This window comes from Triturus cristatus, chromosome 4_2, assembly GCF_964204655.1.
Source record: "Triturus cristatus chromosome 4_2, aTriCri1.1, whole genome shotgun sequence".
NCBI classification, from domain to species: Eukaryota; Metazoa; Chordata; class Amphibia; order Caudata; family Salamandridae; genus Triturus; species Triturus cristatus.
The window spans coordinates 212,855,969-212,878,318 of record NC_140586.1 but is presented as its reverse complement, the minus strand read 5'-3'; the positions used below and the strand labels follow the sequence as shown (position 1 = coordinate 212,878,318).

General features: G+C 46.6%; 1 protein-coding gene across 1 annotated transcript in view; it reads right to left on the bottom strand.

Annotated features, from left to right (window-relative positions):
- LOC146833423 (sperm-associated antigen 4 protein-like) overlaps positions 1–22,350 on the bottom strand; it is a gene marked incomplete at its 5' end in the record, with an annotated part of 145,412 nt that overhangs the window by 9,306 nt on the left and 113,756 nt on the right. Inside the window, 2 exons of the mRNA XM_085599902.1 lie at positions 12,004–12,096; positions 20,257–20,424. Coding sequence (XP_085456028.1) covers positions 12,004–12,096; positions 20,257–20,424 — 261 coding nt within the window. The remainder of the gene's footprint in view (positions 1–12,003; positions 12,097–20,256; positions 20,425–22,350) is intronic.

The following is a 22,350-nucleotide window of genomic DNA, read 5'->3' as shown; positions in this document are numbered from 1 at the left end:
AATAACAAAAGCGCTGTCTGACCCAATTAAAGTCCCAGTACCTATCTCACCTGGCGGGGTACTCCTAAGACTTTTTCGCCGCCCAGTCATGGAAAAACCCGCACTCAGGTTCCTGGACCTGGCCCTGGCCCTCTTTATGGCTAAACATATTATGGTACGCTGGAAGCAAACAGCTGCCTCCTTCTCAACGACCTGAGCACGCTCGGTGATCAGTTGGAGGCGGAAAGGGAGTACACTACTACAAAGGGTAGAGCGAGGAGGCCTGCAGAAATACTTTATAGTTCAGGCATGGGATTTGATACTGGAGCGATTCACGGATAGTGTCAAAGAAGACACGCATCCACCATGATACTTCCCCATACCAATATAGCTTTACCTGCATACACAACACAATGTTTCTACATCTGCTAGACGTGGTGGGAATGGCACCGAGGGACCCCTGTTAGGGTTCCTAGTCAGTACTGTAGGAAACATGTACCTTGAATGGCTATATACTGGGATTGAAGGCGATCCTCTAGTTATCCTAATAACTTAGGCGGGGGAAGTTGGTATTATTGTAGGTTTCACATGCTAACTTTGTTTTGTATTGCTTTACAAAAAGGAAAATGTACATGGAGACCGTTTGACTATGACTCTCTCTGCCTTCTCTGAAACCAGGGATGGTAAACTGCAACATGTACACGTTGATGCCGCTTTATGCACCCAAATTGCTCTCTGCATCTTTGAACTCCAACAATATATATATATTTTTTTTTTAAAGAGCGGGAACAATGTGAATTTACGTACACCTTAAGCAGGATATCCTATCTAATTAATAGCATTCTTCAATAAAGTCAAACAACAACTATGCCAGAAATGGACCGCACACCTCCTCAAACTGTTGCAGGCAATCATCCAGTTTGTAAATTACATTTTCATAAGAGGCCACAGCATTCATGTCAGTCAGTCAAATTCAATATAGCACTAAGACATTCAATTTCCAGCTATGCAAAAACCCCACTTTGCCAACTGCTAGAGCTATTCACATGTTGAGGCATTGGGGCAGTTCTGATGTGTTGTGTAGGAGGGCTAGTCTACCTGTCAATGGGAGAGAGGCCCCTAGAATCGTTTTAATCAAGTTCCAAGCCTTCCTCCAGAAGTCTGGAAGCATCACAGAGTACGACTCTATATATATGACTATATCACGGAGTGGTGTAGGACACCTCCAGCAGGTTGGATCCTGTGTCATGTGTGATCTGAAAAGTCTAGTGCCTCCGTCAGTGTCTTGTCATGGGTCTACATGATTTCAAGCCAGTCAACATCTGCAAAGTCTATCACAAGCCTCGTGGACCACCATCAACACAGGGATACTGCATTTTGTTAAACAAAAAGGGCCTTAATCTGTGTCAAATGTAACCCTGATAAAATTCTCCAGTGAGCTTTCCATCTCATAATATATTGCAGGATATCATTCACACAGAGAGCGCAAGGCCTATTCCCCAGAGTGGCTTTAAGGCTGTGGGACGACTGCGTGTATTGCCACTGTTGGGAGGGAGGCAAGTCATATTTTTGTGCAAAGACCGGAAAAAGAAGTAAATCACCATCCTGTGTCACGTCATCAAGATAACATATCCCCTTAGTTAACTACAGTGACCATTCTATTACAACATCCTCAACTTGAATCCGTTTGCTTCTCCGAATAGGAGTCAGAGAATGGATCCATTGTGAGATAGCCAGTAATGAGTGTTCTACACTAACCATGCTGGGAGGCATTCAGAACGCGACTGGTTGCATGACATGATCAGGAGAGGCCCGTGTATAAGAGTGTAAAGTCAGAATATGAACCAAGGCGATGGCATTCTATGCCTCGCCATGTCTGCACCTCCCGGTGTGTATTGAACATATAAACAGACTGTGCGAATTGGTAAGCCAACCAGTACGATTCAGTATGGGGGAGGCATCAAGTTTGGACGCTTTCAGTTGTTGTAGACTATCCCACCAGGCAAATCTCCGTATAGCTCTATCAATCTCTCTGAGGGGAGAGGTCAGCACTATCATGCTGAAGACATACGTGAATCTAGGCATAATATTCATTTTTACAATTTGGATTTTACCCCACATAGACAATTGCAATTTGGACCAGAAGGCAAATTCCATCTTAAACTTTATCCAACATGAGAAGCACATTGTCCCTAACTATGTTATGCAAACCTGTATTAGGAAGGACTCCAAAATACTTGAGATGTGATATTAGCCATTGAAAGGGTGAAGCGCTTACATAGGCTCTGGTTGCAGACGCAGTCTTTGACATCGCCTCGCATTTAGACCAATTTCTTTCGTAACCCAAGAATATTAAAAACGTTATCACCTCATTAGTACTGGTATCGAGGTCATCGGATTAGAGACAGTGACCAGAATGGAATCTAAGGTAATAGGTATCTTCTTGTTTTTATCTTCCCGAACCTGCCACAGCAGGTGGGTGAGAGTCCTGAGATGGTTGGAGGAAAACCATCCAGATACAAACCCTACGTGGGAAAGATTAATTCCTGAGGGAATGTATAGTTTCAGCCTATTAGTCAATATTTTTGCTTGGATCTTAATGTCCATGTTAAATTAATGATATGGGTCTACAGTTGGCATAAGATAGCGGGTCCCTTCCAGCCATGGGTAGTAAGGAAATTCATGCCCTATAAAACTCAGGGTCATAATTAAGGGGGGCTGTAATTTCTTTTGTGAGTAAATGTTTAAGGAGTGGGCAATCTGTTAGGATTTACAGCAGTTGCTGGCTCTCTGTTGGTAGTGTCTGATAACCTACCTTAGAATAGTGTCATTGTTTCTCAGAATAACCCAACTTTTCTTCCACTTTTTCCCTAAGTCATGCTCATTTCTTCATCTTCGTTCAAGCCTTCCCTTCATCCTTACTTCTGTTCTTCTCCACTTTTTATTTCATCCCTACTCCCTCCATCTTCTTTTCTTGCCTTCAGCACTTACCCTTCTTTCTTCTTCCATTTGCTTGTCTCTCATTTTCCACTCTGCTCTGCAGCTTCCATTTCTTCCCACTGCCCTCTTTTCTTTGCCTCAGCAAGGAGTCTTGCTGCTTTTCCTCCTTTCCTCTACATCTGTCTTCTCTTCCTTTCTTCAACTCCTCTACCTCCTTTTTTATCACTTCAGCTGAGACCTTCAAGCATCATTGCCTCTGCTCAGCTTGTTCCTTCCATTGCTCCACTCAACTCTTCACCATCACTTTGTCCTCCCTCCCCTTTCACTTCTTTGATCAACCCACTGCTCTTTTAAATACCAAGTTCTAGCTGTCATTTTTCTCACCATTACAAGCTTGGCTTTCAGTTCTGCCCCGATGAGTATACTCTGCCCTCAGTGTTGTAGGTTGTAGACCTAAGGACACTGTTAAAATGGCGAGAAACTCAGCAAGTGTGGAGGGAGTGACAGAGGAAGCTACAGTTGGATCCCTTCTAACTCAGATCCGAGGCAAATTAGATTGAATGGTAACAGACAAATCACTGAGAAGATAAACCGATTGATCTTTACAGTGACATTGCTCAGACATGACTTTAAAAAAACAAGGTACTATTGGAGCTGAGAAGAGAATTCCTGATGTATAAGTTGTGACAGCAACTCAGGCTAGGCAAATCGGTGAATTTGTAGACAGTGATCAAACTAAAAGACGAAAATTTGCTGGACCTTGAAAACAGGTCCAGACAAAATAATTTAAGGTTGTTGGGGTGATGGGAAAGCACCAAAATGCAGATGGGAGTCCTTTTTGGAAGGGGTCATACCCACAATCTTCACAGACAAGGATGGTCTTGTGGAAAAAGAGCTAGATAGAGCTCACAGGACATGACTGCAGTGGGCATCTCCAACAATGATAGGGAGAGCCTTTATGCCTATCTCACAGATGCAGCACGTCACATGTTGAAGGGTGCTGAGTGAGGCGTATTGTGGAATGTGCAAGTTGTTGGCAAAGGGGTTGTGAGGGAGGGCTCATTGTTCCGGACAATGGTAGTGGAGGTGCCTGGTTTCATTTTGGGGAGTTTAGATGTAGCACAATGTGCTGTGCTGGCCTAACAATATTTACTGGTGGCTCCTGCCAGATGTGCGTTGTAAGTCTTGCAAGATTTCCATAAATCTTAGCAGACATCACTGTGGAGCACTATTAATATAAACCCACCCAAACCTCATTGACTGTTATTCTTAAAGCAAGACTGAGAGAGTCCAACATCAACCAAGAACACTCCCAATAATTAAAACACAGTCCATTAGTGTAACTGTGTATCCATCATCTTCTTTATTCCAGATTTCATGCAGTTGTTTCAAGCCAGCCAACACATTTCATCATTTGGAAATCACCAATGACTTACTCAGGGCCATTTATTATGTAATGCGACAGACGACTATTACGTGAGTATAAGGCTCCAGAAGTGTTGTCTGTATTCATATTATGAGTGGTAATTTTCCTACATTGTTGATCAATCGGTATAAGCTAGAAATCAAGTGAAAGGTCCGATGTATGTGCGGTACCAGTGTGCTGTGTCTTTGACATTCAGAAAGGTTAGAATATCACCGAGTAGAGGAACAAATCCTTTTAAAACACAGTAGTATTGGGGCTGAGGGACAACATTAGCTTACCAGCTCTTCTAGAACTGCTATTATGAGCTAGAGATAACCACGTTGCTATTATTAAAAACTTTTATGGAAAAAACCACAACATAAATATGGACATAAGGCAGGGTGGTTAGTAAACAGAAATAATGTTTTTTCTGCAATTATCACTATAACCAATAGGGAAGGCACTGTGTTCACCAACCAGAAAGACATAAATAATATGTTTATGGAATGCTACAGAAAAACGTGTACGCTCCCTAGACATGCATGATTGCGAATGAAATAGCCAGAATCTATTGGCAAGGTGGCATATTGCACCAACTCCAATGTTGTGTGCTGGGGTTTATACCTAGCAAAAAATACATGGGAAAGCCATTGTAAAACTGATAGGACTCATCTGCTTTTACAGCTAGTGCATCAGGCGGTAAACTCCATAAATGAAAGGCCATTAAGGGGTAGGGCATCATTGATAGTTATAGTATTCAAAAGCCGTGTATAAACTTTAAATATATCATTTTTTTTTATCTATAAAGTTTTGTATAGTGCGAACATGACCCAGGCGGGTATCAGAGCGCTTCACAATTAGGGTAGGTAGGATACAATAGTGGGAAAAGAAAATTTGTTCCATATATGTGCACGGCGCGAACATGACCTAGCCTGGTATCAGAGCGCTTCACATTTAGGGTAGTACGTAAAAAGGAGTAGGAAAAGAACGTTCAATACATATATGTGCATGGCATGCTAACTCTGGTATTCCCAGGTGTACAACAATGCAGTAGTCAATCAGGGCACCAGAATAGAGGGCAGTAAGTAAGCAGTGGAGCCAAGGCCTTTTGGAGCAGAAACTTGTTCATTAGGATTTTTTTCACTTTCTTTTTGAAAGAAGCGGCGGTTAAGTGGCTACTGAATTTCGATTGATTCACCATGTTGGAAGAAAAGTACTGAAACAGAACTACATTATTGTAAGGTATTGCCAGAGGGTAATGGGTTTGTTTCAAGTTGTGCTATGTATGCTCTGTCTAAAAGCTAATAAAGAAACATACAAACAAAATGAGCATTTCCTTTGCTAGGCATTCAGAAAACGATCTAGGAGGGGTACTTTCCTTTAACTTTGAAGATTATGTTCTCAGCGCTCACTAGCAGTGGCTTTGACTCTGCACAGCTCATCTTGACAGCTCTGTAAATATCACAGCTCTGAAAACTGTAATCCTGACGTCAAGGTCAGGAACTTATCGTGCATTAATGTGAAGCATGGAGCGCTGTTTCTTCCGACAATGGAAGGTAAAACCTTTCAGATGAATTAAAAGTGAATGATCGGTGTCCATGAACTGCTTTCATTTTCCAATGCCTATTCCCTTTCTCTCTGCCCGCAGGGAACAGACACGCAAACACCTGGGTGCACATGCATCAAAATAGGCAATTGCGATTCTTTAATTGCTATTTTTAAGGAATCGCAATCATGGAATCGCAATTGCCTATGCATGTAGGAATCACAAAAAAATGTGCGATTCCTACACATTCCTTAATTGCGAGACGCAAATTGCGAGTCGCAATTAAGAAATGGCTTCCTATGCATTCCTATGGGCCTAGAGGCCCATAGGAATGAATGGGAATTGCATGCACAATTTCAAGGGTGCCAAAAGGACACCCTGTTGCAACACTGACATTTCCATTTTACCACATGTCGCGCACACACATGCCACAAGGGCATGTGTGTGTGTAACATGGGACTTAGAAAAATGCACTTTAGTGCATTTTTCAAAGAAATCGCAAATTACTATCAACTTGAGATTGGCGGTAATTTGTGATTCCTATTAGCGAAATCGCAAATTTCTTTTGGTTAATGCATTGCATTTAAGGAATCGCAATTTGCGATTCCTTAAAAGCTATCGCAATTTAAGTAATCGCAAATTTTGCAATCACTTAAATTGCGATTTTTGCATTTGGAATCATGCATCCCAAATGCAAAAATGCCGGTCGCAAAGGGGCAGATTCTGCAAATCTGCCCATTTACAACCGTTTTTTTCGTTGATGCATGTGGCCCCTGGTCTCCTATTCACTGGGCCAAGGGGAAACAATGCAAACTCATGAATTTTATCTGCGCCACAGGCCTCGGTTAATTTGAAAGTATTCAAGTTTAACGGAATCAGTGACGCAAAACCCTGGTCAGATACATCTTTGCCAATACCCGGCCAGGAATTGGAGAAAGGATTGGACTGATACGGCAAAACATTTTGCATTTTTGCATTTCTAAATGCTGTACTGTTTGGGGATGAATACGTGTAAAATCGTGGTAGAGGAACCCTGTTTTTTTTCAACATGCATTTTCATATATTTTTACAAATTTATTAAAAAATCCACTTCAGCAGTGTCTTTAAGTTCAGTTTCTGTGGCGCTGGTTTATATATTTTATGCTTGTGTCAGCATCCGTAGTTCTGAATATATGGGTGAGTGTCAAACCGTTGCCAATGACGCTTTATACATTGGACGTGTTTTGGCAGATGCAGCCAGGGTGCCTCAGAGTGGTCGCCTCTCTTTTCTCTTGCCTTAGTGCAAGGTTTACCAATCGGTCCTGGAGAGCCGGATCCATACCAGATTTTCATGGTAACTACATTTATCTAAATGTGGATATGCTAAAAATCTGGCATGGATCCAGACCTCCAGGAGAGCCGGATCCATGCCAGATTTTCATGATAACTACATGCTGTTCCTCAATGCATCCTTGTGTTATACTTGTGTGACTTTATCACCACTTAATGCTGTATTGTTCAAATATGACTCTTATGAATCCCGTCATGTACCTCTTGTAAACGTTATCACAACATGTAAAGCGCTCTGATACCTTTGGGTCTAGCTAGCGCTATATAAATATTAATGATAGTTTATTTAAATGTGGATATGCAAAAAATCTTGCATGAATCCAGATCTCCAGGACCGACATTTAAGAACCCCGACTTAGTGAAGAGGGCCCTGCATTCATTTGCTCCCCCACATCGTCATTTGGGGCGTTAGAAAGGTTAGTAGGTGGGATTCTTAACAACTTGAAGTAAAGTGAGAATAGTCACAGGCATGTTTAATGTCTACAGGGAACTGTGACTGTCCAAGTCATTCGGTTGTCTTCACTCTTGATTAACGGTGGGAGCTGACTGCTCCAGTCCCTGAGTGCCAAAGCCAGAGGCAGTGGACTGGCCCGATGCTGCCCCTAATCCTCGTCATGTATGTACGTGTCCTTGTGATCAGAACTGCACGGTTTGGAAGACAGTGGGCATACGGCTTCGGTTGCAATGTCTCCTTGCACCAGTCCTGGATCCTGAAATATAATTCTCTGCAGACACCCGGCATGCAGAGGGTTAAGAAGCCAGTCTGTCGGACTATTAATATTTTCTCCCCTAGAACAGACGGATAAAGTTCTTTTGTTTACGAATGCCTTGCTTTCCCTTTCAATGAGGCCACTGAATCATGTGCTCCTGTGCTAAAGGTGCATGGTACTCTAGTCCAATACATGGTATGTTCCTGGTCTGAGGGTACCCTACTGGGGGTAGGATCAACTTCACTAAAACACCTCCCAGTAAAGTTTTTGGACTTATGCTTTTCTGGTGGGGTGACTGCTCTCTCTCCTGGTTTACCATAATCTTTGACCCAAATACTTAGGAGAAGGCTCCTTAGTTTACGGGGCTGCGCTGTATTATCCGAGTCCAGACCAGCAACAGTCACTGCTGCTCAGTTGATCTTTTGTTTCATTCCACTGAACTCTGTCACTCAAGTACCTAATCACAGGAGTAGGAGGGAGGATAGTTTTTCTGATGTCAAACATTCCTGCTGATTGAGGACAGTGTTGCTCGGATCAGGGTCCTCGTCTTCAGTCAGTTCCAATCTAGGAGGCGGCCTCGCCTACCTTCAGCATCGATCTCTACATTTATCGTTTGATGAAGTAACGGCACGACTGATCCTAAAGCCCCCACTGAACCATGAGTCTTCTGCTTTTGGGTCCACCAATGCTGTGACCTCTGGCTGTAGACTGGGATTTCAAGTCGTATCCTTTCTCGTACGACGTCGGCAAGCCTCCATTCAGGATTCTCTTCAAGACAGTTGGTGAAGAGGGGAGGAGTCCGTCCTCAAACAACCAGTCATAGAAGCAAACTTCTTACAGCATGGACAATTCTGTTCAAGCCCTAAACGGGCCAGCTTCGATTGCTGTAGTTCAATGTTTAAGTTAACATTTGATTCGCCAGCGGTTGTACAACCACAATAGTTTATTATGCAAAGCCCTTGTCTTCCTAATCACAGACAAACATTAGAAGTGTTAGCCACGGCTGGGAAACTGTTGACAATGCTAGCCTTTAAATCTGAAAAATATGCTTCATCACCCATAGAGGATTCGACCATGCACTATTTCCTTAAGCTAATTAAAGGACATTATTTCAGCACCTGTCTAGGTTTCATTTTCTTGTGGCTTTGCATATATTTAAACAGTAAAAGGAACCGATCGCCCCAACGCAGTGTGTTTTGGTTGAAAGTGCATTTAAAGAGTGGCTGATGATTTGTCGGTCTGTGCAAGAGCTGGTTTCCCTTCACAGGTTTGCTTGACTTTGCAAGCACAACAAGCTAATCGGACGGTGGGGCCTGGCCTACCGTTCCATCTCCTCATTTACGCAACCTTTGATCTCTTTCCTTCGTGTGTGTCTTGTTGCATGTTCTTCTTAACCTTCCCCCAAGACCAACCAACGCTGCCAACCAGGTGGAGAGCTTAAGGGCATTTTCTATTGGCATCTTCCCCTATATGGGCCAGTTGCAGCCTGAAAAGGGTCTTCAGCCCGAAACACTGCCTTGTTCACATCCTTATCCTCTCCTGGAATTCCCCCCTCCACCCACCAATTCACTTCTGGGTTAACTCCATATCATATACCTGTGGGCTAAACAGTGCCTGCTGTATGGTCGGTCTTTTTATTGGTCTGGGCGGATTCAAGAGAATACAGCTTGGTGGATTAATAGCGCTTCCAATGGGTAGGGCATTGACATTGCTGAGAGGTATAACTATATACCAGGGGACTCTGCTGAGACACAAACAATTTCCTACCTAGGATACTGTGACCCCTAAAGATGGTAAGTACCTACATGTATAACTGCATCTATACCTCATGTCCTTCGCAACATCTTAGTATAATTAGTCACATCTTGCCTCACACAACATGTGTGATATAGGCCAACCTAGAAACGCCACCCTTTCAACCGTGCACGGCAAAGGGTGCCTAAAAACATGATACAAGTGGGAGAGCTTCATGACCTCACACGGAGTATCAAGTGCTATATATATAATGCATTTGTTCCACCAGATAGAGCTTTAGACCTCCCCACTGGTATGGCGAGCCCTATATACATATTAATACAACACATTGCACACCATGCATGTCATATTTGAGGATTCTAAAAATGTATATCGGCATATTACGGAAAAATAGAGACACTGTGGCATCAGTCAAATGTACAAAGTGGTCACCCGCCAAAAAGCAGAAGTATAAAAAATGTGACGTAGAGGCACTCTAGTGACGCAGTTCCTACCCCCACTAGGACAATCTCTGTACCATGCACCTTTATCGTATGGGCACATGAATCAGTAGACACATTGGTAAGGAAAGTAAGGCATCCATCAATCAGAAAAAGAAATTATCACTCGAATCTAGGGGACAAAATATCTGTTAAGAGGTAGATAGACTGGCTTCGCAATCCACTGCACGCACAGGCTTCTGATGCAATTTTTCCATATCAGGGCACAGTATTTTTATACTGTGCCCTGGTGTGTAAAAGCAGCATTAGGATGCTGTGCCAGGACGAATATAACATCAACATTCTCTAGGTATTCATCATATGGACAGTTGTCTCGATACAGTATTCTGATGGACACATTCTGAATAACAGCACAAAAAGTGATGGGTGGATTGCTTGAATCAATCTCAGCCACTGGTAAGTACTCTTTGCTGCTTTCTGGTCCATAGTGTTTTCAGCTTGTCTGCGTCATTACAGACAGAGAGCAACTTTATGCAAATCTTGTCCCAGCCATAAAAATGATGGTCCAGCTCTAAATACCAGCACTGCGCTCTCCTGGAAGAAAGAAGCAGACCTGCCAACTCACACAGTGCCACCCGTGTGTCACGTGATTCCGGCTCTCTTTACACGGTCACTCGGTGAGGAGCCAAAATCACACGGTGGAACGCAAGAGGAGCTGGAAACAACTGAAAAGCGTTGGATTTCGAGCTCCTCTTTGGAGGCTGTGAGTAGCTAAAGTCCATTATGACGTGTGAAAACACCCTAGGACATCGGCTGCAGACCCACCAATCTTTGTGTTTTTTGTTTTATTGGAGGAAGAAGGAGGTCGATGGGGGCGGGACAGAGACAGACTGGGAACGGCAACCATCCCTGCCAGTAAAAAGCACCGCTCCCGCTTTTGTTACAGGGGGGTGATATTGCAGCACTGCTGCAAAACCGTCCTCCACAGCCAGAAAACCGGCGCACACCAGGGAAATGCCTGGTGCCAGCTACATCCAGTCCGGCCCTGTGACGGGGCACATGGCAGACGGGTCTCAAAGGTAGTTCTCAGAATATTAGCCCCGCCACTCCAAGGCCTCACCCCTTCTCACAGGGCAGATTTAATTTTCATGTTGGCAGGTCTGAAAAAAAACCTGATAGAATAAGTGGGCAGCCATAGGGTTGGACTGCCACCCCCTGACCCATGTGATCTTGTGCCTATGCCATTATTATTATTAGGCTCCCCAACACTGGCAGTGGCCTCAGAGGAGTATATGAGTGCAGAGATTTTTCAATGATCTGCAGCACCCCGTCCGGAGTCTCATCTGTGCACAGGTGTAGGCTCCGGTGTTCATTAACCGCTCCCGTTACACTGGTTCCTTCCCAGGCTCTGGGCACCTCGGAGCCTTGTGGGGAAGGTGGACCCGTTAAGACAGTCAGCCAGAGGCAGTCTGAGAAGCGTGCCTAGGAGTCCATGGTGCATTTATGTTGGTATAAAGGCTCTGCGTACATTAAACGTGTCTCGGTGTGCCCACGGTCTGACTTGTCTATAAGACACTCAGGCAGTGCCCGAAGGGCTGGTCCGAAAAATGAGTGTGTGGGCTGTTTATTTTAGCAGTTGTGGGTCAGTTTTATGGCCAGATGGGCTGGATCTTACTGTTGGTTTACCTGGTATTACTATTTTGTATCTATCTTATCTGCTTTGGGGGCCACATTTATTTTAGTGCCCGGGCCTATTTATTGTCCCTGTCCGGCCCTGGGTGTGCCTGCTTGAAAGGATCTAAGACGCCATAGGCGTTCTACTCTAAAGTCGAGACTAAAGCCAACAGGAGAGAAACAGAGGGTGGAAGAGGTAGAAGAATGATGTAGACGATCACCCACCTCCAGGGTCCAGGTCTGGGCGGGCTCCAGCTCCTTTTCATACACAAACAGTCCCAGCAGGATCTTGTCCGTACCTACTTCATCCTTGAGGCCCTGTACATATGGGAAAGAAGCAGGTTGAGTGCAGTTGAGCAGACACAGGATGGTTGAGGACACAGAGGCGGCAAGTAGAAAGCACCGAGCAGGTGATTGTAAGCCAACAGACAACACAGGGTCGCATGGGTACATAACAGGGCAAGTGAAAGCAAAGGGACAGAGAACACAGGGCAGGTGAGAAGAAAACACTGGGCAGGAGATTGTAAGCCAACAGACAACACAGGGTCGCATGGGTACATAACAGGGCAAGTGAAAGCAAAGGGACAGAGAACACAGGGCAGGTGAGAAGAAAACACTGGGCAGGTGACTAGTGAATCATGGGAGGTGGGCGAAATACAGGGCAGGTGAGTGCAGCACAGGGCAGGTGAGCGCAGCACAGGGCAGGTGAGCGCAGCACAGGGCAGGTGAGCGCAGCACAGGGCAGGTGAGCGCAGCACAGGGCAGGTGAGCGCAGCACAGGGCAGGTGAGCGCAGCACAGGGCAGGATAGCGCAACACAGGGCAGGTGAGCGCAGCACAGGGCAGGTGAGCGCAGCACAGGGCAGGATAGCGCAACACAGGGCAGGTGAGCGCAGCACAGGGCAGGTGAGCGCAACACCGGGCAGGTGAGCACAGAACAGGGCAGGTGAGCGCAGCACAGGGCAGGTGAGCGCAGCACAGGGCAGGTGAGCGCAGCACAGGGCAGGTGAGCGCAGCACAGGGCAGGTGAGCGCAGCACAGGGCAGGTGAGCGCAGCACAGGGCAGGTGAGCGCAGCACAGGGCAGGTGAGCGCAGCACAGGGCAGGTGAGCGCAGCACAGGGCAGGTGAGCGCAGCACAGGGCAGGTGAGCGCAGCACAGGGCAGGATAGCGCAACACAGGGCAGGTGAGCGCAGCACAGGGCAGGTGAGCGCAGCACAGGGCAGGATAGCGCAACACAGGGCAGGTGAGCGCAGCACAGGGCAGGTGAGCGCAGCACAGGGCAGGTGAGCGCAACACCGGGCAGGTGAGCGCAGAACAGGGCAGGTGAGCGCAGCACAGGGCAGGTGAGCGCAGCACAGGGCAGGTGAGCGCAGCACAGGGCAGGTGAGCGCAGCACAGGGCAGGTGAGCGCAGCACAGGGCAGGTGAGCGCAGCACAGGGCAGGTGAGCGCAGCACAGGGCAGGTGAGCGCAGCACAGGAACGGTGAGCGCAGCACAGGAACGGTGAGCGCAGCACAGGAACGGTGAGCGCAGCACAGGAACGGTGAGCGCAGAATAGGGCAGGTGAGCGCAGAACAGGGCAGGTGAGCGCAGAACAGGGCAGGTGAGCACAGAACAGGCCAGGTGAATACAAGTAGATTGAGAATACAGTGCTTGAGAGTAGAGAATACAATGAACGTGAGTACAGAACAGGGCAGGTGAGTGGAGAAGAGGGCAGGTGAGTGCAGAACGTGGGCCTGGGGCAGACAGGAGGGAAGAGTCCTCTCTGCTTTGGGGGTTTAGAAGGCAGCAAGGAGTTGCATAATGATGGTGGCAATCTATGCCTGGGATGCAGGGATTTTTTTTTTTTTGCTTTCGACCTTGTGTGAAGATGGATTGCACATCCACTCTGCCCCTAAGGGACATGGCGCACGCAATATCGCCGCCAGTGGAGTCAGGACCCCACGAGGTCTCTGTGGAGAACAGCAGATTGTGGCGGACCGCTGTCCCAGCCACTGTTTTTGCTTGTGGCTTCCCCTCCACTTGAAGGGGAAGGTGTGAGAAAGTGCCTTCTTTCTAGCATGGTATGCTCTCACTTTTTGCTGAATTGCTGATGTGCTTTGACTGAGTGTGCCCTGGGCTCCTGCCAATCAGGTGCCCAGGGCCTGTGTTCCTTCCCTAAAAACTGTACTGAAGCCTAAACCCAATTGGCATCTCTGGCCACAGGTCAGCCCCTGGTAAATGGTACCACAAGTACCCAGGGCACTGTGACCAGAGAAGGCCTATAAGGGCTGCAGCACTTATTGTGCCACCCTTAGAGGCCCTGTCCCCTGACACCCACACACTGCCTTTGCAGGCTGCGTGTCTTGGTGCAGAACAAAGCAAAGAGTCGACATGGCACACATCCGTGTGTGCCATGCCCACAAACCACTGCCCTGGCATATATCGGTCACCCCTCTAGCTGGGTGCCCTATGCCAGTGGTGAGGGTACAGGTGCATGAGCCCTGTGCTCCTACAGCACCCAGGTCCATTCCTGGGCACTGTATATGCAGTGCTACCATTAAGAGTATATGGTGCTGGGAGTTTGTCATTACGAACTCCACAGCACCATAATGGCTACACTGAAGACTGAGAAGCTTGGTATCAAACTTCTCAGCACATTAAACCCACACTGATGCCAGTGTGGGATTTAATGTAAAATGCACCACAGAGGGCATCTTAGAGATGCCCCCTGAAACTCGACCAACCTCCAGTGACCTGACTGAGTGGCTGCCTAGGCTGCCACCACCAGACAGGTTTCTGGACCCCTGGGTCGAGAGCCTGCTGCTCTCGGAGGCCTGAAACAATGCACATCCTGGGACGAGGTGCAAAGCCTCCTCCCCCAGGATGGGCAGGGTTCACGAAGGAGAAGCTTAAAAGGCATGCTGCTTTTGTGAGCTTCCCCAGACCACTTGCTGCTTTCAGCAACTGGTCCCACTGGTTCTGCCCACCTCTTTGGGCGGGAGAACCGGCGGGAAAAACAAGTGAGGGAGAGAGGTGTGCCCACCCCTGCCAACGCCACCCCTCAGGTGGGGAGGCGAGGTGAAGCACATCTCAGAGTCCCCGCCATCTTGGGGATGGGGGGACCCAGCCAACCAGGGACAGGCTCCTGCCCCCCTCCCACTGGAGAGTGGCAGAATAGGGGGTGTACCCACTCCAGGGAAGGGACCCATTGGTCCCTGCCCTTTACCTACCTGTAACGCCCCTAAATTTAGCATTTAGGGGCTCCCTGAACCTTCCTTCCTCAGATCCAGCAACCACAAGAAAAAGAAGAGAAGAAGGACGAGAGGCCATGCAGAGCTAACAAGAGGACAACGCCCACTGACTTGACCCCAGTCCTACCAGCCTGTCTCCCATCGAACCTGCTTCTGTAAAACCCCGGCGTGTCCAGCGGACAGCAAACTCAAAAACCCCGGAGGACCTGCCTGCCTTCACTTTCCAAGCTGTTTCTCCTGTGAACACCGGATGTGTTTGAACTACAGCTTTTGGTGCCAGACAGGAACCGCGAATCCCACACACTCTGCACCCGCCGAATCTGGCCCGAGCTCGAGTAGACAAATACCACGAGGAGGTCCCCCCGGTGATCCTGACCCAAGATCCAGTGACCCCTGACCTGCCTCAAGCCTCCTGATGACGCCTGCAGCCTCAATCCAGAGGACCCCCCCTAACGCGACCAAAGCGGGTAAGAAAATCCGATGTCCCAAGGCACCCCTACACCCGACGCCCCACGGCCTTATGGGCCCAACCCAGCGGTGCCTAATCAACCCTCTACATCCCAACTTACACCTCAAAGTGGTGGTCACTCCTGGAAGATCCTCGTCCCCGTGCCTGCAGTGTTTCTTTGTCCCGGAGAATCTCCATTGAAATCAACAGGGCACCCGACCTCAAAATAGCACCCTGCACCCGGCCGCCCTAGTGCCGCTAAGGGTGCCCCTTTGGTGCTAACTTGGTCCCCAAATTGCCCTGAGCTTAACCCTAGGAGCTTTGCTCCCACAACCCCGTGGCCTGCTTGCCAGCAGCCACCAACCGGAGCCCCCCTATCCTCCATAGGAAACATTGGGCCTCAACACTCTGCACCTGGCCGTCCTAGTGCCACTGGGGGTGCAACAACAGTGCATCACTGACCCTGGGAGACCCCTGAGTCTTACCCCAGAACCCTAACTCAAAAGACCGATTACCTACCTGGAAACTGATAACCTCTTTTTCCTCATAGAATAACATTGACACTTTTTCTCCCAAAAGGTTTCTAAGTGTCGACTTTTGAAAACTGAGAATATTCCTTAAAAATCACACGATTAACCAAAACGCATTTGCTCAACTGTTTTCAGATGTCCCAGTGCTGAATCTAGGTATCCAGCACTGAGTAAGAAAAGTATTGTTAAAGTAACTTACCTGCTAAGTGAGTTTCCTTCCATAGGATAACACTGGTGATTCTATATGAAAAAGTTTTTAAGTGTCAACTTTTGAAATACAATGATATTCTTTATAAATCGTACCACTAACTAAAACAAATGTACTCAATTGTTTGCAGGAAATGTCCCAGTGCTGTATCTAGGATCCAGCCCTGTGTTAGCAAAAGTAATCTGAAAAGTAATTAATTGCATTTTACTTTAAAAGCCCATTCATTCGAATGTACTATACCTGCTAAGTGTTGCAAACTGCTTAATTAAACTGTAACCAAAATCAGTACAAGTTATACTGCAATTTTGAACTGTGTTCATACAAGTAATCTACTACTGCAAAGTATTTTTATGCTTACCTGTGCCAGGCTTGCTTGGTTCTAGAAATAAAACAACAGTATATTTTTTATACAACAACAATTGGCCTCGAGTTCAGTTCTTGAGTGTGTGAATTCATTTGCTGACTGAGTGTGTACATCAAATGCTTAACATTGTCCTCTGATACTGCCTTACTGCTCGACCAAGCTACCACTTTAGAGAGTAAGGTTATATCTAACTTTAACCTCTGCCAAACCTCTGGAGACCCTCTGTGGAACTCGTCCTACTGTACTTCTTTGTGTTAGCCGCACCTGTTTGGAAAGTTCCATTAGGGGCGGGTCTTTCCTGGTGCTGATTGTACATAATGTATCGCTATGTTTGCTGAAGTCAGTCCTCTCTGCAGCACCCCTAAGCGACTGGGCAGACGGGGCTCCACTCGAGTATATCTGAATAAACATATACTTGGTTTCTCTACTGTCTAACCGACTCTTCATTTGTATGGAAGGCTGAGAGGTGGTCGTGAGTGACCCGTGTGGCCCTAATCAGGTCACTTCCTCCAAGCTGCTCTCTATTCTCGCTGCTAGTGGGTGTTTTATGGAGGACTTTGTCCGAGTCTCTCCACTTCTGTCTTTTTTCATTCGGATTCGGCTGGCAGCTGCGGAACTATTGGGGGAGCCCAAGGTCTCGAGCTATGGCAGCCAGAGGTGGAAAACCGGCAAGAACGCGTACCGCAGGGATTCCCGGTGCGGCGAGCGGAGCTCAGCCAGCGGAGCCCATTGGCAAAACGGCCAATGACCGTCAGCGCAGTGGTGCAGGCAAGTTGAAGCGAGACATTGTTACAAAGAAAACGGCAGCCAAAACAACAAGACAAGTAGCGAAAGAACTAACACAACCCACTGTTTCCTCTATGTTTTCTCGGTGGACTGTGGATATGCAGAAGGATAGTGTCTCACCACAGGCGGGTGACCTGGAAAGTTAGAAGAGAAAAATGAAGGGTAAAGGAGAAGTGGCACCTAGTCGGCTGATGGAGTATGCAGCAGACATCGCAAAAACTCCAGAAACTGCCTCTGCCTCAGATGATATGGCTGAAGAAAGGAATCCAGGAGAGATTAATGGAGCAAATCAGGCAGCCACGCTGGCGCCCATGGTACAAATAATCAGCCTAAGTTACTTACATGTAATCCTAGTTCTCTTCCAGGGGTACCCTCATCAAAGTCATAAGCACCTCAATATTCCCGCCCATTCGCGGAGACCAGGTCCCCGCGCATGGGTGGGAATATTCAAGTGCTTATGACTATTGATGAGGATCCCCTGGAAGAGAACACTGGGTTAAGGTTATTGTTCAGGTGAAGAAGTGGGGTGGGAAGGTGAGAACTGTTTGGGGTGGGGGCAGGGTTAGTCATAAGTATTGGAGCATTGTTTAGGGCATGTAAGGCCCAGCTTGCTTCAACTAAAGGCAGCCTTGTGCAGACATCATTATGGAGCCACTATTCAACTCCCAACAGGGGGCATGAATGCAGAATGAGCAAGGTGCATGCATGTGAATAGACAATATAAGAAAGGTAAAGAGAAAACACTGAATTGGCGATTAGTGAAGACAGATTAGGGGAGTACAGAAAAGGAAGGGTGAGGGCAGGTAAAAGTAAATGGATATAAAATACAGGTCAGGTGAGTAGAGAACACAGGGCTGGTTAGTAGAGAATACAGGGCAGGTGAATGCAGAATACTGCATGTGAGTGCAGAACACAGGACTGGTGAGTAGAGAATGGAAGGCAGGTGTGTATAGGTGAGCAAAGAACACAGGACGGGCAAGTACAGATGAGAGGAGGACACAGAACAAGCCTCTACAGAATAGAAAACAGGACAGATGGATGTTGAACACAGGGCAGGTGATTGCAAATTAAAAAACACAGGCCTGCCTGGTGAGAAAAGAACACAGGTCAGAGGAGATTTGATTTTGACTTTGTGAGTTTATAGAATGCAATGATAACAAGGTGTACACAGACACTAGACAAGAAAGATATACACAAACAGACTAAGACTTATTAGATTTTCACCGGAACAGTTCACACACTGGACATATAGAACCAGTTCTCCCATAATGCATTGGGAGAACTGGTGTAAGGTGTTCTGTGGTGTGAGAATCCTATATGTGAAATGTTAAAAGGCTCACCCCTGCAGAAGAGAACGTCATTAGGTGTCTATGTCAAGAAGACTGCACCTGAGCATAGTTTGCTACTTTGCTGCAGGTACATACAAGCTACAAATAAACACACCAGGAATATTATTCGCTGATGAAAGGGAAACAATATATATATAAAAGGAGAATGGTCACATTGACTGAGCAAGTACCTTACTGCTCTGCTATAACTTTAAAATTGGGGTTTAAAAAACAGATTGAATTGCATATACTATAATGCACTGGAAGCACTGAGGTATCATGTTCAGCAATGTGTGAACCACCACTGTGTAAAGCATACCAAGTGATTGAAGGCGAGAACACAAGGTTCTGAGTAGCCTGAAAGTGATTTTCAGGTGAGGAAACATCAAAACTCTCACCTTCCCCAAACTGCTGTAAAGATCTTAGGGATGCACAACAGGCCCACAAAGCCACACAGACGTTTTAGGGGGGGGCTATGCTTACGGAAGCGTGACTGAAGAAAGAATGGGCTAGGCTCGTGGCTAGTACAGGTGAGAGGACACCACAGAATATGTTAGCGGAGGCAGCAGGAGAACACAGGGGAGGATTCTGTAGGTGAGCAGAGAGTACACAAAGTGAATGCAGATGAGGCGAGACACAGGTCAAATGAGAGGGGAAGACAGGGCAGGTGAGTGGTGAACACAGGGCAGGTAACTGCTAGTGAGCAGGGAACACAGCAGGTGAACTGAGGTGATTACACAGCACTGTGCTTTAAAGTAGAGAATGCAGTTCAGGTGAATGCAAAACAGAGAGCAGGTTAGGGGAAGATATAGAGCACTTGAGCAGGAACCACAGAGCAGAGAACACAGGACCAGTGGATGTGGAGCAACAGAACACATTTCAGGTGAGATGAGAACACACAATAAGTGAGTTAGTGTGAGTACAGAAATCAGGGCGAGAGGGTTGAGGTAAATACAGCACACAGGGCAGATGAATGTACATGACTAGATAACAGGACAGGTGAGTAAAGGAGAAGGGCATACGGGTTTGTGTGACAGGGTTACACAGGACACGACAGGTGCAAGAAGGTGAGTACATGACAGAGCAGATGAGTGTAAATCACAGGGTAACATAGTACAGGTGCATGCAGGTGAGTAAAGGACACAGAACAGGCAAGAGTACATGACAGGTTAACACACGATAGGTGTGTGCATGTGAGTAAAGAACATTAAGCAGAAGAGTGTGCGTGACTGGATAACAGGACAGGGGCGTACAGGTGAGTAAAGGACACAAAACAGGCAAGAGTAGATGACAGGGAAACACACAATAGGTGTGTGCAGGTGAGTTAAAGACACTAAGCAGGAGAATGTACATGACTGGATATCAGGACAGGTGCGGGCAGATGATTAACGGACAAGGGCAGATGAGCATTTGTGACAGGGTAACACAGGACAGGTGCAGCCAGATGAATAAAAAACACAAGACAAATGAGCAGGGATTACAGGCAGGTAAGTGCAAGTGAGTAGAGAACACAACCTGCAGGTGAACAGAACATAGGGCAGACGGCACACAAATAGGCAGACTGGTGAGGAACACTCACGTAGAGGGCGAGTTCCCTGGGTGCGCTGCTGATGTTTCCTGTGTGAGAGATGAATCGTGAGATGTGGTCCACGGTAAGGGCTGTGGGGCGAATCCTGTGGCTCAGTTTCAGGACCGCGCAGCCCTGGTGTCCGCGCAGTGCCCAGCAGTTCCCAGGAGTGTTATCCGGCTGTTAAGGAAAAGCAGCCAAGATTAAGATCTGCCAAAATTGAGTGCTTTTACAGTGACTGACACACAATGTACTGATAAATATACAGAGGGGCATATTTATGAGTCCCTTTGCTTTGCATCACGCAACGTGGTGCAAGAGTGACGCAAATTATAAGGAACATGCTACTTACCCAGTATGCATCTGTTCATGGCATATAGAGCTGTAGAGTCATATGCTTTAGCATAGATCGCCATCTGGTGTTGGGTCCGGATGTTTGCACTTTGTTTTTGTTAGAAGAAGTCTTGTAGTCACAAGGTAGGTGACTCCTCCTTTCGGTGATAGTGCGCATGGACATCAACTCCATCCCCAGATTGTTTTGCCATAAAGGGTGATGATGGAGTTAGTAAAGTAATAAAAGAGATGTCCATGTAGATTGTATCTAAGTAAGATATCACTGCAACAGGTAAAGGTACCGGGGAGGTGGGTGGGTGCATATGACTCTACAGCTCTATATGCCAAGAACAGAAGCATACTGGGTAAGTAGCATTTTCCGTTCGAGGTATATGAGCTGTATATCATATGCTTTAGCATAGACTATAAAGCAGTTATTTTGAAGTGGTGGCTTAAACTGTGGCTGTTGCAGTGGTTTGCGAAATACAATTTCTTACCTACTTTCCAGGTAAGAAATTGTATTTCGCATTTGTGCAATGGCTCGATTGGTGGGCCCGTGAGTCTTATAAGGACTATGTTAAGGATCCACACTGGGGAAGGTGGAAGTCTAGGAGGAATGAGTCTTTTGAGTCCTTCCATAAAAGCCTTAATAGCAGGCACACTAAAAAAAGACAAGTGCTGTCTATTTTGCAGATATGCAACTATTGCAGCGAGATGTAAGCTAAGTTAGAACGCTGCAGGTGTAATAAAAAACAAATGATGTTTTGTATTGAAGCATCTAGTGGATTGATCTGATTGTTGTTACAATAAACAACAAATCTTTTTCACTTAGCTGCGTAGCATCATGCTCTTGTGGTAGGGCGTCTAGCCTCTTTGATAACATTCATATAGTCTGGCGGAAGATTAAGGTAGCCAAACTCTAGGATTTAGGTGCCAAATCGCAAGGTTGAGCTGATTGGGATCTGGCTGTCTTATCTCTGCATGGTTAAGGAACTTGGGGGAGAGGTGTAGTTTTTGGTGGGGAACTACTGATAGTTCCAACAAAGTTGTGAACCAGAGTTGCCGGGCCAACATGGGAGCAACTGGGATAAGCGTCAGGGAGTGTTGTTTGAGTTTCCGAACCACTAATAGAATGAGTGGGAGAGGTGGAAAAGCGTAAGCAAATATCCCTGACCAATTCATCCATAGTGCATTGCTTTTGGACAATGGGTGTGGATGTCTGGACGTGAAGTTTGGGCATTATGCGTTTAGGTGGGTGGCGAACAGGTCTATGTCTGTAAGCCTCATATTTGGAAGAACGGAGGAGAACTTGAGGGTGAAGTTCCTATTCGTGTATCTGCAGTCGTTGACTGAGCAGATCCGCAACTTGGTTGTGTACTCCTGGAAGATGTCCTGCAAGGAGATATATCTTTTGAGGTATGGCCCATTTCCAGATGCTCTGTGCTAACTGTGACAGCTGTAGAGAGTGTGCCCCCTCCTTGTTTTTGTATGTAGTACATGGCTGTCATGTTGTTTGTGCGAACCAGGACAGTTTTGCCTACTAGATGAAGTTGAAAGGCTTTCAATGCTAGGATAATTGCTAGCAGTTCTAGATGGTTTATGTGGAGTTGATTTTGTCACAGAGTTCACATGCCCTGAATGGTATGTTTTCCCATATGTGCTCCCCAACCAGTGAGGGATGCGTCTGCTGTTATCACCATCTGTGGAACCGGATCTAGAAATGGCCGTCCCTTGGAAAGGTTTTGTATGTTCCACCACTGCAGAGAGCGATGA